The sequence below is a fragment of the Rattus norvegicus genome, chromosome 8, assembly GCF_021556685.1.
Source record: "Rattus norvegicus strain SHRSP/BbbUtx chromosome 8, alternate assembly SHRSP_T2T, whole genome shotgun sequence".
NCBI classification, from domain to species: domain Eukaryota; kingdom Metazoa; phylum Chordata; class Mammalia; order Rodentia; family Muridae; genus Rattus; species Rattus norvegicus.
The window spans coordinates 119,335,001-119,348,059 of record NC_141541.1 but is presented as its reverse complement, the minus strand read 5'-3'; the positions used below and the strand labels follow the sequence as shown (position 1 = coordinate 119,348,059).

The 13,059-nt window shown below is 46.8% G+C and overlaps 1 protein-coding gene across 3 annotated transcripts in view; it reads left to right on the top strand.

Annotated features, from left to right (window-relative positions):
- Window positions 1-13,059, top strand: part of Stac (SH3 and cysteine rich domain) — a 122,556-nt gene that overhangs the window by 47,634 nt on the left and 61,863 nt on the right. Inside the window, 1 exon segment of one of the 3 annotated variants that reach the window (NM_001108784.1) lies at window positions 5,264-5,543. The exons of 1 other annotated variant lie outside the window; for it this stretch is intronic. In NM_001108784.1, coding sequence (NP_001102254.1) covers window positions 5,264-5,543 — 280 coding nt within the window. 3 annotated transcript variants of the gene reach the window in all.

The window sequence follows — 13,059 nt, the reverse complement described above, 5'->3', positions numbered from 1 at the left end:
CTCGTGACCTTCGGAAGCCTGTCTCTCCTATTATTTCCCTTTGTAATGCATGTGCTCACCCAAGTGTGTTGCCTTTTATTCTTTATTTTCTTTTGCCTACTTTAAACCTTAGGGAGGTCGGTCTCACTGCTGAACCCTTCCCGCTGCTCAGTCACCAAACCTGAGTGCTATTACTGGCTCCTAGTGGCAGCCAAATGGATATTCATTAGGGAGTTGTTCAATGAGTAAGGGAATGAATGATCCCCTCCCTGCAAGGTCTCCTAAGATATGAGCCTGAGGATGTAGCTCAGTGGTAAACTGTTATGTACAAGGCCCAGCGTTTGGCTGCCATCACCCAATGAATACATACGTGAATGAATGTTACTGACATGTTAAGCACTGAGGTCTGAATCATTTCCAGCACGTGAGAAGATACTTCCAAATGTTTGTAGAACCTAACTGTGGGGCTCAGCCATTAAGAGCACTTGCTGCTCTTCCAGAGGACCTGAGTTCGCTTCCCAGCACCCATGTCGGGCTGCTTATAACTGCCTGTGACTCTGGGGTTCCCTGCATACATGTAGAGCAGACTCACACAACACATAAAAACATCTTTTAATTCTTTTATTTTTGCAAGGTTATTATTCTAAATAGAACTTACCTCAGTGGTTGTGCATAGGAGTTAATCATTTTTTTGACTTATGTGCCTGTCAAATTCTACTTGCATTTTCTCATTTTGTATCTTCCTCTCTGGTCTCTGCTCCTTGAGGGTTGGATGAAGAAAATGCTTGTTTGAACTTGCAACCAGAATCCTATTTAATTGGTAGGCGTGTGTTTCTTCTCTTTTCTGTTTTACCTTTTTATTTGTTCTTTGTGAATTTTACATCATGCTCCCCGATCCTTATCCCACCTTGCCCACCCTTGCAACCTCCCCCACCCAAACAGAGAAAAAGAAATCTCTCTGTGGAAGTTGCTGTCGTGTATCACCGTGTGTCCCATAGCCTACCCTCTGGTCCACACATCTTTGCTTGTAAATGCTAGTTGTAAGGACTCATTGGTCTGGTAGGAAGCTGCTGGCTTCTGCCACTCAACAGATACTGGAATCTCATTGAGACTCTTCTCAGATATCCTGTTGCTGCCCTGTATCAGAAAGCTTCTGTAGCAGTTCATTGTTGGGGTGGATATTGGGGTGGGCCAATTCAAAGCTCTGGATCTGAGCCTGAGAAGTGACTGAGCTGGTCAGCCTGTCTGCTGTCTGGCTCTCACACCCCTGGGGCCAGCTCACCAGCAAACCCTGCGACTAGGGCCAGCTCTACCCTTCAGGTACAGGATATGTTTTGCTGGGTAGTGGAAGGTGAAGGATATGGCCTGTTCTCCCACTATCCCACCAGTTAGGTGTCAAGAGACAAGGGTGGGAGAATGCACATCTCCCTCGCCCATGCTGCTGCATGGCAGACAAGCTGAAGGCCCAGCTCTCCCATGGCCACACCCTCAGACTGGCTCACCTGTGTGCCCCGCATCAGGTTCAGCTATACTGGGCTACCTGAGTGAGGTACAGGGTCTGCTTTCTGGCTCTGATGACCTTGGGGCTAGCTCTCCTGCCTGCCATAAGTGGCAAGGAGTGAGGGGTGTGTGTCCTCAGGACTCCCCAGCTCAGGTCTTTTCTCCTGCACCCCCTGACCAGAGTCATTCAGCTCCACTCTGCTGCCCACACAAGCACAGGGTCCCAGTCTCCTGAGTCCTGCAGATGGTTAGGGGCAGGGCTCTCTTTCCTGCTCTTAAGACCCGAGGGCCAGGTCTTCCACCTCTTATAGGTGATGAGAGGGCAAGGGAAGAGGGTATCTCTCCCTCATCCAGGGAGGCACGTCTTTCAATCAGTCCATTTCAATAAGAAATGTCCCATTGGCTTCCAACAAAATCTCTGGCTCTAGAAGCAGGCAGACCTCCCTGCCTGACGCAGTGTCTACCCACGAAATGTGCCAGAGCAAGGAAGAGAAGTGCCAACTTCTGGCTAAACTTCTGGAGATCACAGCCCTTTGTCCCCATTCCAAAACCTTTGTCCCACACTCACTGACCGGGAAAAGGTCCACATTCCTGAGACCTGGTGTAACTTCCTTCCACTCGTGACCAACACCTGGAGACTCACTGGCCAAGTAAGGAATGAGCCTGAGGTCAGCAGAAAGAGTTAACATGGAGCCTGGTTTTCGGGAGCTGTTTGGCCTTAAGCTGGCTACTCGATCTCCTTCATTTCTCCAAGGCTCCAATATCATCTTCCTGGCCTACGCTCCTGTGTTGGTTACATACTGTCCTGTAAGCAGAGCAGATGTGTAACTTAACAGCATCAATACCATCACGTGATGGGTGTGTGGACGGACAGTCTGCACGGGTCTTGGCTGGGAAGTTGTGGTCTCCTCTAGAGTCCCCTTTTGTCTTGCAGGAGGTGGTATGGTTCAGGTCAGTGAGCTCCCTGGATGGAAGCCTTGTTTCACATAATTCCTCGGGTTATCACACGTTTGGTCCTGAAAGCATTTGTCAGGCTTCCAAAGGAGTCACAGGGTTCTGCCTTCTAACTAGCTTAGAGCGCTTCTCCTTCACATCAACACATTCTTCTTCTTACTCATACTCTTGTTATACATGAATACATACACACATGTATGCACGCGCACACACACACACACACACACACACAATTTTTGTGCTTTGATATAAAAATCTAAGAATTCCAAATTAGTGAAAACATGTCATTCCTCTTTCCAAGACTGGGTTAATTTATTTACTGTGACTATCTCCAGTTATGTTATTTTCCTTCAAATAACATTGCTTTTTTCATCTTTATGACTGAAAAGAATCCATATATGTGCATGTGTCTCTGTGTGTGTGTGAGAGAGAGAGAGAGAGAGGAAGAGAGAGAAAGAGAGATCTTACATTCTTCATGTTTCTCTGTTGCCATCGAGAATAGATAACAGAAAAGCTAAGTAACTTAGCTTTTGCAGATGTACTCAACCAATAGCACACTTTCATGAAATGTCCTTATATGATAGTACAATATTCAATGGATATACAGTTGTTTTTTTTTAAATATCATTACGCGTGTGTATGTACATGTGCACCACAGTACACAGTGTCAGTCACAGTACAACTTGTGTGAGTCAGTCTTCTTTCTATCATGCGGGTCCCAGGAATGGGACTCAGGTCTCCAGGCTTGATAACAAATGCCTTTTCTTTGCTAATCCTATTCGTCGGCCTGATATTGAAGTGAAATAAAAGCTGAAAAGCCTGGCGAGCTCACATCTGAGCTCTCAGCAGCAGGCTGAGGAAAGAGGACATCTTGCGAGTCTGAGGCAAATCTGGGCTGTGTCGTCGTTAAGTTCTAAACCAGCCTAGGCTATATTGTGAGATCTTGTCTCATCTTTGTCCCTAAAACTGGACAAACCCTTAAACTGACAAGTTCACAGAGTGGAAAATAGACTGTATTCAGTATTAAGAGCACTTCCTGCTGTCCCAGATGACCTGAGTTCAGTCTATTGCAAAACGACAAGACCATTTGGGGGTGGAGACGTAGAGCTTTCTGGGGCTGTGCCTTGCTGCACCTCTATGACCACAGTGGCTTCCTAGTCCTCTGAGGTCAAGATAGAAGTGGGGAAGGAGGTGACAGGCTTGACATTGCCCTACCAGCTCCTCTTCAATGTCCTCCGGGAACCTGGCCCCATTGTGTGGAGACTCCAGTCAGCACAGGGCACCTTCACGCATAGCTTCATCTGCTGTACAGATGTAATTTCAGGCAAAGGAAGAATAGCTACGGATGAAAGGAGCGGACCAAAGGAGCCCACCTCAAAGGTGTTGTGACCCCTGAAAGCCATACAGCTAATCCTTTGTTTACTCCTTCCCTCTGGGTGGCAGGAAGACAGGTGCTAAGGGTTGATAATAAAATGCAGGAGAGATTTTTAATGAACCATGTTAGCTGGCAAGACTGAGCAAAGTCAAGGTTGATGCAGACTGCTACCAGTGCTGGGGACCTAGGAGTCTGAGAAGCAGAGGTTGGACTCTTTGTTTAGTGCAGGGATTGATCCGAACGTTTTGCCCATGCCAGGCAAGCACTCTACCACTGAGCTGTATCTTCAACCTTGTTTTTTCGTGATTTAATTTTGAGAGGTAGAATTGCCAAAGCTGAACCAAACTCACTCCACAGGCCTTGTGATCCGCAAGCCACAGCCTCCTGAGTAGCTAGGGGTCTAGGCCTGCACATTCGGCTGAGACTGCTCTGTATGCCTAAGGAGAAGGGAGTTCTCAGCGGATTTTAAGCACAAAGCCCCTGCGCTCACATCTGTGTATCCAGAAGCTCCCTCCCGCATGGTCAGATTAGCACAGCAGACTGGACTCGAGTCCTGCTAGCACCCTTCCAAATTCATGTGGTATCTCGCTATTCGTCCCAAAGGCAAGCTTACTGAGGCCGAAAACTAGGGCAAGGATACCTGAAGGGTCAGGAAAGCTAAAGAGGCATTTGAAATACTAAGTCATAAACAAATACCACATACATAAACATATATCATACATGTACCTCACATGCCCCCATACCACATACACACAGGCACATGCATATATATATAGATATATAAATATATAGATATATATATGCATGTATAATACACATGCATGTTTAATACACATGCACATATACTATTCACATGCATAAGCATATACTACACACACACACCACATGGGCACACAGGCATGTCTTGCACACAATACATGCTTCTTTCCACATGTTTCAGATACAAGCAGACTAGCGAGCTTCTGGTTTGTGTCCTGGAGACCATTTAACCATACTAATATCAAGACAGAGGGAGACATGGTTTGTATAATATGCTGTCGTTAGAGACAAATAGTTACTGACCGGTCAAAAGAGAGAGAAGACAGTATTACACACACAGTCTTGGTACTCAGGAGTTCATACCTCACTTCCAACTATACAAACTCAAAAGACAAAAGGTCAAAAGCCTAGTATTCTGAAACCCGTGTCCTGGGACTTCGGGCAGCACGTCTGGTGGGGCCTAAGAGAGCAAAGCTGGGAAAGACAAAGGTGGAATGGGGCAGATGGAGCCTCTGTCTGCTCACTGGCTTATGGGGCACAGGGCGGACTACTGAGTCCCATTTCTGGTATCCACTAGCCTTGGACTGCCCACACTGGGGCTAAGGTATGCGTGGGGTCCAGGGCAGAGCTGGCTGCATCCCCCACAGGAGTCCCAGGACCCATCATAAGAGAGGCTGTCCTGTCATTACCTTGCAGCTCCAGAAACTAAAACGGTCACTTTCTTTCAAGACCAAGAGCTTGCGGAGCAAAAGTGCCGACAACTTCTTCCCAAGGACCAACAGTGATGTGAAACCACAAGCAGACCTGCTGGCCAAGGCTAGCCCAGGCCCCAGCCCAATACCCATCCCTGGAAGCCCAGCATCCATGCCCACCAAGGCTGGCCTGCACCCCGGCAGCAACAGCAAGGTCCACGCCTTTCAGGAGCATGTCTTTAAGAAGCCCACCTTCTGTGATGTCTGCAACCACATGATCGTGGGTAAGACTCCCCCACCTGTACAGGTGCAATGCCCCTGGGAAACTGAATGAGTGCTGGATGCCCAGGTTCAGGGACCCACAGTCCAGCTCTGAGTTTCAGAGAGTCGGTTGCAAGAGGGTCCATGTGGGGAGTGGCCTTGAGGGTGGGGACTTGTGCAAAGCAAAGGGAAGCAGGGCCAGGTGGAGGGAGAGTTTGCTTGGAATCTGATCAGAACCATGACAGCAGCTGGGCATCCTCCACCAGGAGCCCCGTGCCTATTCTACCTTCTCTGTATGTGACCCTTGTATGCCTGCCTGAGCCTGTTATTCCAGGTAGGCACAGGAGACCTGAGGTGAAACTGGACACCTCAGTGATGGCTATGAGGCCAAGAAGGTAGAACGTTCTCTGATTCCCTCACCCTCGTCAAGGTCCAGTTAAGGGGTGGTCAGTGTAAAAGAGAAGAGAGAGTTTCTTCTAGAACCAAATATTAGTGGCCATGGTCCCAGGAATACAGACTTAGGCTACCCCAATACCATGCTTCAGTGTTTCATGAGAGTTATAAATCAAGGGTTTTATTTTCCCAAATATGTGGGTGTGATTGGCAGGTCACAGAAAAGCAGGGAGGTCTCCGGTATTAGCCTTAGATGAGATCTGTGACATCCTCAGTCTTTGGGATGGTGGAAGTTTAAGGTCACCCCGTATATTCCGAGAGCTCTTTACCCCCAAGTCTTACAAGGCTGGTAGGTCAAACGCAGTGGGTGATTAATGACTGGAAAACTAAAGATAGCCCAAGACCAATTGTCTCTGGACCTGCAGTAGCTTAGCTCTCCGAAATGATGGAAGTTTTAATCAGTCGGAGAGTGTTACAAAGCACAGCCACACATCACACAGGTTTTGTCCCAAGACCTTCTGTTCCCAGGGGGTGGGATATTCTACGTGGGAAGCAGCATCAGAGTTATTGCTGCTGTAGCCACGAGACCTTTCAGATAAGGCTTGCCGCCTCACGAGTTGCCTTTCTGCTCTCAACTACCCCTGTTCTTCCTCCAAGCAAACCACATTTAGAAAATGAGGTCTGTATTGGCCAGATTTCCATCCCAATGCCACAGGAGGACAGCCACACAAACACCACACTGAAACGAGCCACCTTTCAAATCTCCCTTGAGCAATATTCAGATCAGACAGAGCCGGACTGACCGGGACACCACTCAGCAGCTCCATCTTCTCTTGTCCTGGCCCCTCACGCTTTCCTTAAGCCAGAGACCCAGACTTGCATGTCACCCTCCCAGCAAGGACAGGAAGGCAAGGAGCCATGGCTTCTTGAGCCAGAGGTGGCCCACTGCGAGTTCCCTTGGTTGAGTACAATGAATGACAATCAGGAAGGTAGAGAAATGCCATTTGATTTTCCAGCCACCTGGAAAGAGGGATGGATAAAGAGGTGGAGAACAGGCTCAGCTATCTGATCCGCCGACACTTAGGTCCTCTGGATTTCTCAACCACTTTGCCCAGGAGATGCAGTTCCTTCCTGGAGCTCCCACCCACTCCATCTCCATCTGAGTGAGCCACCCGGCTCCCAGCGTGGGAGCCTGAGGGGGTCCCATCACACCCTATGCTCAAAGTACTTAGGCAGCCTGCCTCCTGCTTGGCTTTCCTGAAAGCCTCCTTTCTGAATCCCATGCCTGCGTCTCTTTCGGTCCTTTTCAAGGTAGCGCTATTCATAACCCTGAAAGAGGTACTGATGAGGATCTATTTTCGGTCACATTGTGATGCGTGTGAAAAGACAGGGAGCATGTGTTTTTCAGAATGAGTAATGGAAATGAGTTCACCTCTGAGGAATGTCACAGCCATTACCCTCGTGGGGTTCTCGGGACACCACGAGCAACTTTTTAAGACTCGGTACTGAAGAAGGTTGCACTGTGTTGTATCTGAATAAAATTTTATTGTGGCTTCCTTTTTTAAAAGTATGTGTCTATGCTGGGAGGTGGGGGTGAGGGTGTAGTGTGCACATGCGCACCTATGCTCACACTGGCCAGAGTTGGAACGGCACGTAGCTGTGAGCCTCCTGACAGAACAGGTCCTGGGAACGGAACTTACGTCTTCTGAAAGAGCAGCCAGTGCTTTTAACGGCTGAGCCATCTCTCCAGCTCCACCTGACTTTTTTTTTTAACTTTTTGAAGACAGAGTTTTCATGTATCTCAGGCTGGCCTAAGTAGTTCTCATGAGGATAACCCTGCCTTTTCTCCATCAGGGAACTGGTATTACATGCGTGTGCCACCACACCTGGTTTTGTAAAGTGCTGAGATCAAAGTCAGCTCTTCGTGAATGATGGGGGTAGTGGTAGGTGCATGTGGAGACCAGAGGTTAAAGGTTGGGTACCATCCCTATCACTCTCCTTATTTGTTGAGGCAGGGTCTCTCATTGAACCTGGAGTTCAATGCTTTCTGGAGTTCACGCTTTCTGCTAGGCTGGATGGCCAGGAGCACCAGGAACTGGCCACCATTCTTCCTAGCATTTATATGGGTTTTTGGCATCAAACTCAAACCTTCTTACTTGCTAAGCAAGCACTTTCCCCCTTAGTCAGTTGTTCTCAATCTATAGGTTGTGACTTCCTTGTAAGGTCAACAACCCTTTCACAGAGATCACATAAAACCACTGGAAAACGCAGATGTTTACACTACAATTCATAACAGTAGCAAAATTATAGTCATGAAGACCCGCCAGAAATAATTTTATGATTGGGCAGCATCACATCATGTGGAACTGTGTTAAGGGGTCACAGCATTGAGAGGTTGAGAACCACTGGTCTAAGTCATCTCCCAGCCTGACTGCTCATTTATCTTTAATAACAAAAGCGGAAAAGGGATAGTCAACACGTCAGTCTGATATTGACAAGGATTTAACAAAGCAAATGAGTGTCTTCTTCAAGGAGAGGAGAGAATGGATAGAAAGATGCCAAGGTGGAACAGAAGTGATACAAGAGGCATCTTTGAAAGAAAGATGAGGTTGATATCCTCTTCCTCCACCACTACCACAACCATCACCACCATCACTACCACCACCATCACCACCATCACCACCATCACCACCATCACCACCATCACCACCATCACCACCACCATCACCACAATCACCACCACCACCACTAACACTACCCAGGTTTCTGAAACAAAAGTATACTCACAGCTGGTATGCCTGTCCTCAAAGCTGTAAAGGTCATATGCCCACCATGAGTACACTGACAGGAAAAGATAGGATCATAGCTGACCATCTATTTCAAGTTCCTTCACGTTCAACTTGATGCCCATGGCCCTCCCTACTGAGTTGGCTCCCACACTCTGTGGGTTAAGCAGATCGAAGCCTTGCCCTCCAGCCAGTCTAATCATGTCTCTAGGGCTTGCCTATTGGAGTGATGGTGGGCCTGCTGGGGATATTTTTTAATCGTTTGGTATAATATTTTAATTTATTCTTTGAAATCTTTATACATGAGTTCATTGTATTTCAGTCATATTCAGCCCCTGTCCCCCTCTCCAACTTTTTCCAGATCTCCAATTCCCCTCCCAACTCTATGTTCTTAAAAAAAAAAGAAAGAACAGAAAGAAATAGACCTTACTGTTTGCCCCATTCCTATCCATAATCTTCTGCAGGTCTTGTGGAGGAAACCAGAGAAGCTGTTAGTGAATGCAATATAGTCTTTTGGTGTCCAGAAGGTACTTTTTCTTCCCAGTCCTCTCCAATTCCTGTCTCTTACAATCCCTCTACATTCTGTTCCTCAGTGTTCCCTGAGACTTGGGGGTAGGGGGTGTGATTTCTTCTTGCCTCTTTCTTCTATCCCCCCCTACCATAATTGGTTACTTAATCAAGCCATGATAGACGACCCAACCTTTCATAGAAATGTGAGTGAAGCAAGCCGTCCTATGTGCCTGTGAGCTCCAAAGATGAATGGCCCTGCCTCTGGGACTGCAGGACTTGAGATTAGGTGTTAGATGAAATGGAAAGAATTCTGAACTGATTAAAGTCCTAGGTGAGGACACTTTCATTTTTCCTCTGAGTAGAGCCTCTTGTGCAATCCTTAAGGCTCTACAAGGAGAATGAGGATCATGGACCATCTTCCTTTATGTCACCTAGATGGTGTCACCTAGATGGATTCCAACTACTGCGTTCTCCCTTGATATTGAATTGAGTACTGGCCATGAGCCACGCAGGGGAACACTGAACCTGTGTGACAATATGCAATAGATCAACCTGTGCTCTTGGGTAGCATGCGTGTGAGTGTATGTGTGCATTATCACATGCTTATGTGTCTATGTACAGAGTGCGTGTGGAGACTGAAGTCAATGTTGGGTATCCTTGCTCTCCATCTCATTCTTTGAGATAGAGCCTGGCATTAAACCTGGAGCTTAACAATTTGACTTGACTGGCTGGCCAGCATGCTCCAGGGAGTCCGTCCATCTCTGTCTCTCTGGTGTTGAGATTATGCCACCATATCCATCTCTTTCCCTAAAGTAAAACATGTGTTCTTAATACGACTAACCCCGGGCATGAGTCTGCTCCATCAATTAAGGAAATTTTCCCCTACAGGTCCCAAGTTTTCATTTTTGCACTAGACACCATGCTTCTAAGGCTATTTTAAATTAATTTTAATGGCTTTAGCTGTAGTCTGCTTAGAAGATGTAGCATATTAAATGGACTCGGATTTAATAAACAGGTTGTTAGGAAAAACTTGTTGAATTTCCTTGCTGAAAATTTCAAGTCTCCTTGAAAGAATCCATGCCTTTCATAACTGTCCAGGTTCTTTCTCCACAAGAGAGATAATAATAGTGTTGTCTTGCGTAGGGATTATGGTGAGGGTGCTTAGTTGTAGGGTATTCCCTTAGGAGGAGAACCAAAGAAATAGAAAAGACAAGAGAAGGCATTTAATGAGACTGTGGTCTCATCCATAGACTATGTCAGACTGGAGCAAGTAAAGAATCCCTCCAGAAACAAGAGACTTCCCTTGTACTTGCCGTATCAGCCAGTCACAGGCCACGGCTGCCCTGGGATGAAAAAGGAATGGGGCGGGGCTGGGGATTTAGCTCAGTGGTAGAGCGCTTACCTAGGAAGCGCAAGGCCCTGGGTTCGGTCCCCAGCTCCGAAAAAAAGAACCAAAAAAAAAAAAAAAAGAAAAGAAAAGAAAAAGAAAAAGGAATGGGGCATCCGGCAAAAAGGATCTTATTTGGCTAAGACTAATTATCCTGCAGAAAGGGGGGACGTATGACATATTAGCAGTCAGTGATCACTGCACCAGTGTGATAAATGAACGGTGAGCAAGCCACCAGCAGGCTGTCCGTCAGCATCCCTCAACAGGGCAGCATCCTCAGCCGGGATATGAGCTGTGAGATGCCGATGCTGTAGGGGCAGCATCTTTTGATGAGAGTGCATTTAAGATGCAGAGAGACCCAGCTGCCCATGGCCCCATCGCTATTCCAATGAGTCACTTGACATGAGGAGACACTACCATACATCCAAGATAGACCTTTCTGCTGTGCTCTTGTCTGACCATCATTTTGTTTCCTGGTCTGCTCTGAATGCATCCCATTGTTCTAGCTACTAACCAATATTTAGTAAAAAAGGCACACATACACATAAACACAAGACATGAGATTTAAAAAGAAAGGGCGGGGTTGGGGATTTAGCTCAGTGGTAGAGCGCTTGCCTAGGAAGCGCAAGGCCCTGGGTTCGGTCCCCAGCTCCGAAAAAAAGAACCAAAAAAAAAAAAAAAAAGAAAAGAAAAAAAAAAAAAAAAGAAAGGGCAACGCATATGCAAGGAATGAGTTGGGTGGGAATGGCCAGAGACTTGGGGAATTTCTAGAGTAAAACATAAAGTCTGTGTGCTCTCAGAGCTGACAGAACCTCAGGGGTACCTGCGGTCGTTTCAGTGAACAGCACTGCTAGGGCTGTACAATTTGTACACAAGAAAATATAAACATCTCAAGAGCCTTCCTAGACATATATCAAATAGAGGCCTCCTTAGGGAGTAGTGTGTCTCCTGAACACCATCGCTTTGAAAGGGTAAAACCCTTGTCCCCCTGGCATAAGGAGAAATGTGACAAGGGGCCATAGGACTACTGATCTGTGGCCATTTTTCCCTGTTTTGTCTCAGACAATCTATTCTCCATGGAATGTTCTGGACACTGTTTTCTCAGCTTGTTTTTGGCATTCTGGCATTTGTCATCTGCAATATCCTTCCTTCCTTCTCTGGCCCTCCATCTAGCTAATCTTAAATCTACTGAGACCTAATTAAGAGGTGTCTGCCAGTTCTGTAACAAACACTTGTTATCTCTGAAGTCTTGAGTCATTTCTCACAGCCCAGACTTTGGTAAGTTCCTTGAAGATTCAATCGACTGGGATAACACGAAGTACGCATTTCTGAGTGTCCTACAGTTTACTACTCAGTTATCATTACAGGACACAAATGCAAAACAACACTGTGCCCATTGAACAGATTTCCTCCCATTGCTTTCCCATTCGGTCCATCCTAAGAGAATCACATGCTGCTGGTAGGGCTGGAGAGAGTTCAGCCCTTCGTTGAGTGCTTTCCTTGCAAGCATGAGGACCTAGGTTCAGTCCCCAGGACCCATGTACAGAGGCCAGAAGTGGTGACAATGCTGTTAGTCTATGCAGGAGGTGTTGAGACAGGAGGATCCTCCGGGCTCATTGGCCAGACAATCCAGGCTACTCGGGCAAGCTCCAAACCAGTAAGAGATTCTGACACAGGAAAACAAAAGTGGTGGTACCTAAAGCATCAACCCCACAGCTGACCTCTGACCTCTGACCTCCACACATACACAGTCAGACGCAGGGTGAAGAGAGGCGAGGGACACTGTGACCACTACAGTAAGGAGATGGTAACTGTCGCTAAGGACTCTCCCTTCTAACAGCCTTGCTTCCCTGATGCCTCTTGGCTACTGGTGAATACAGTTTAGCGTGTCTCTCTGTCTCGCTCACAAGATTTAGAGGACCTTTCAATTCCTCCAAAGCTAAATATGTTGAAAAGTTATTAAGATTGAAATCTCGGGCTCAATGCCCTTACTGTCATTCTCAACCAGAAGTGCGCATGGCCAGTACTCAATACCTTTCAGATAAAAGAAGAAAGCACAAAATACTTTGAAAGCTGCATCTCCTACTATTTTTCTGATCATTTGACTGCTGCCAACAAAAATGGATTTAGAATATCTCTCCGAAAATTGCTTAAATAAAAAGGATTAAGCCAGAGGCTTGGGAAATAATGGCTTGGCTGATAAAGTGTGTGTCACACACGCATGAGGACCTGTGTCCCGATTCCCACTGTTTATGTAAAAAGCTTGGCACAACTGCACTTCGTCTGTAACCACAGTGCAGGGAAGGCAGACAGGATGCTCCCTAGGGCTTGCTAATTAGATGAGCCCCAAGTTCAATGAGAGACCATGTCCCAAAAAGTAAAATGCAAAGAGATTGAGGATGACACTGAAATCAACCTATGACACACACATAGGCACACACACATGCACATATACACACGGGC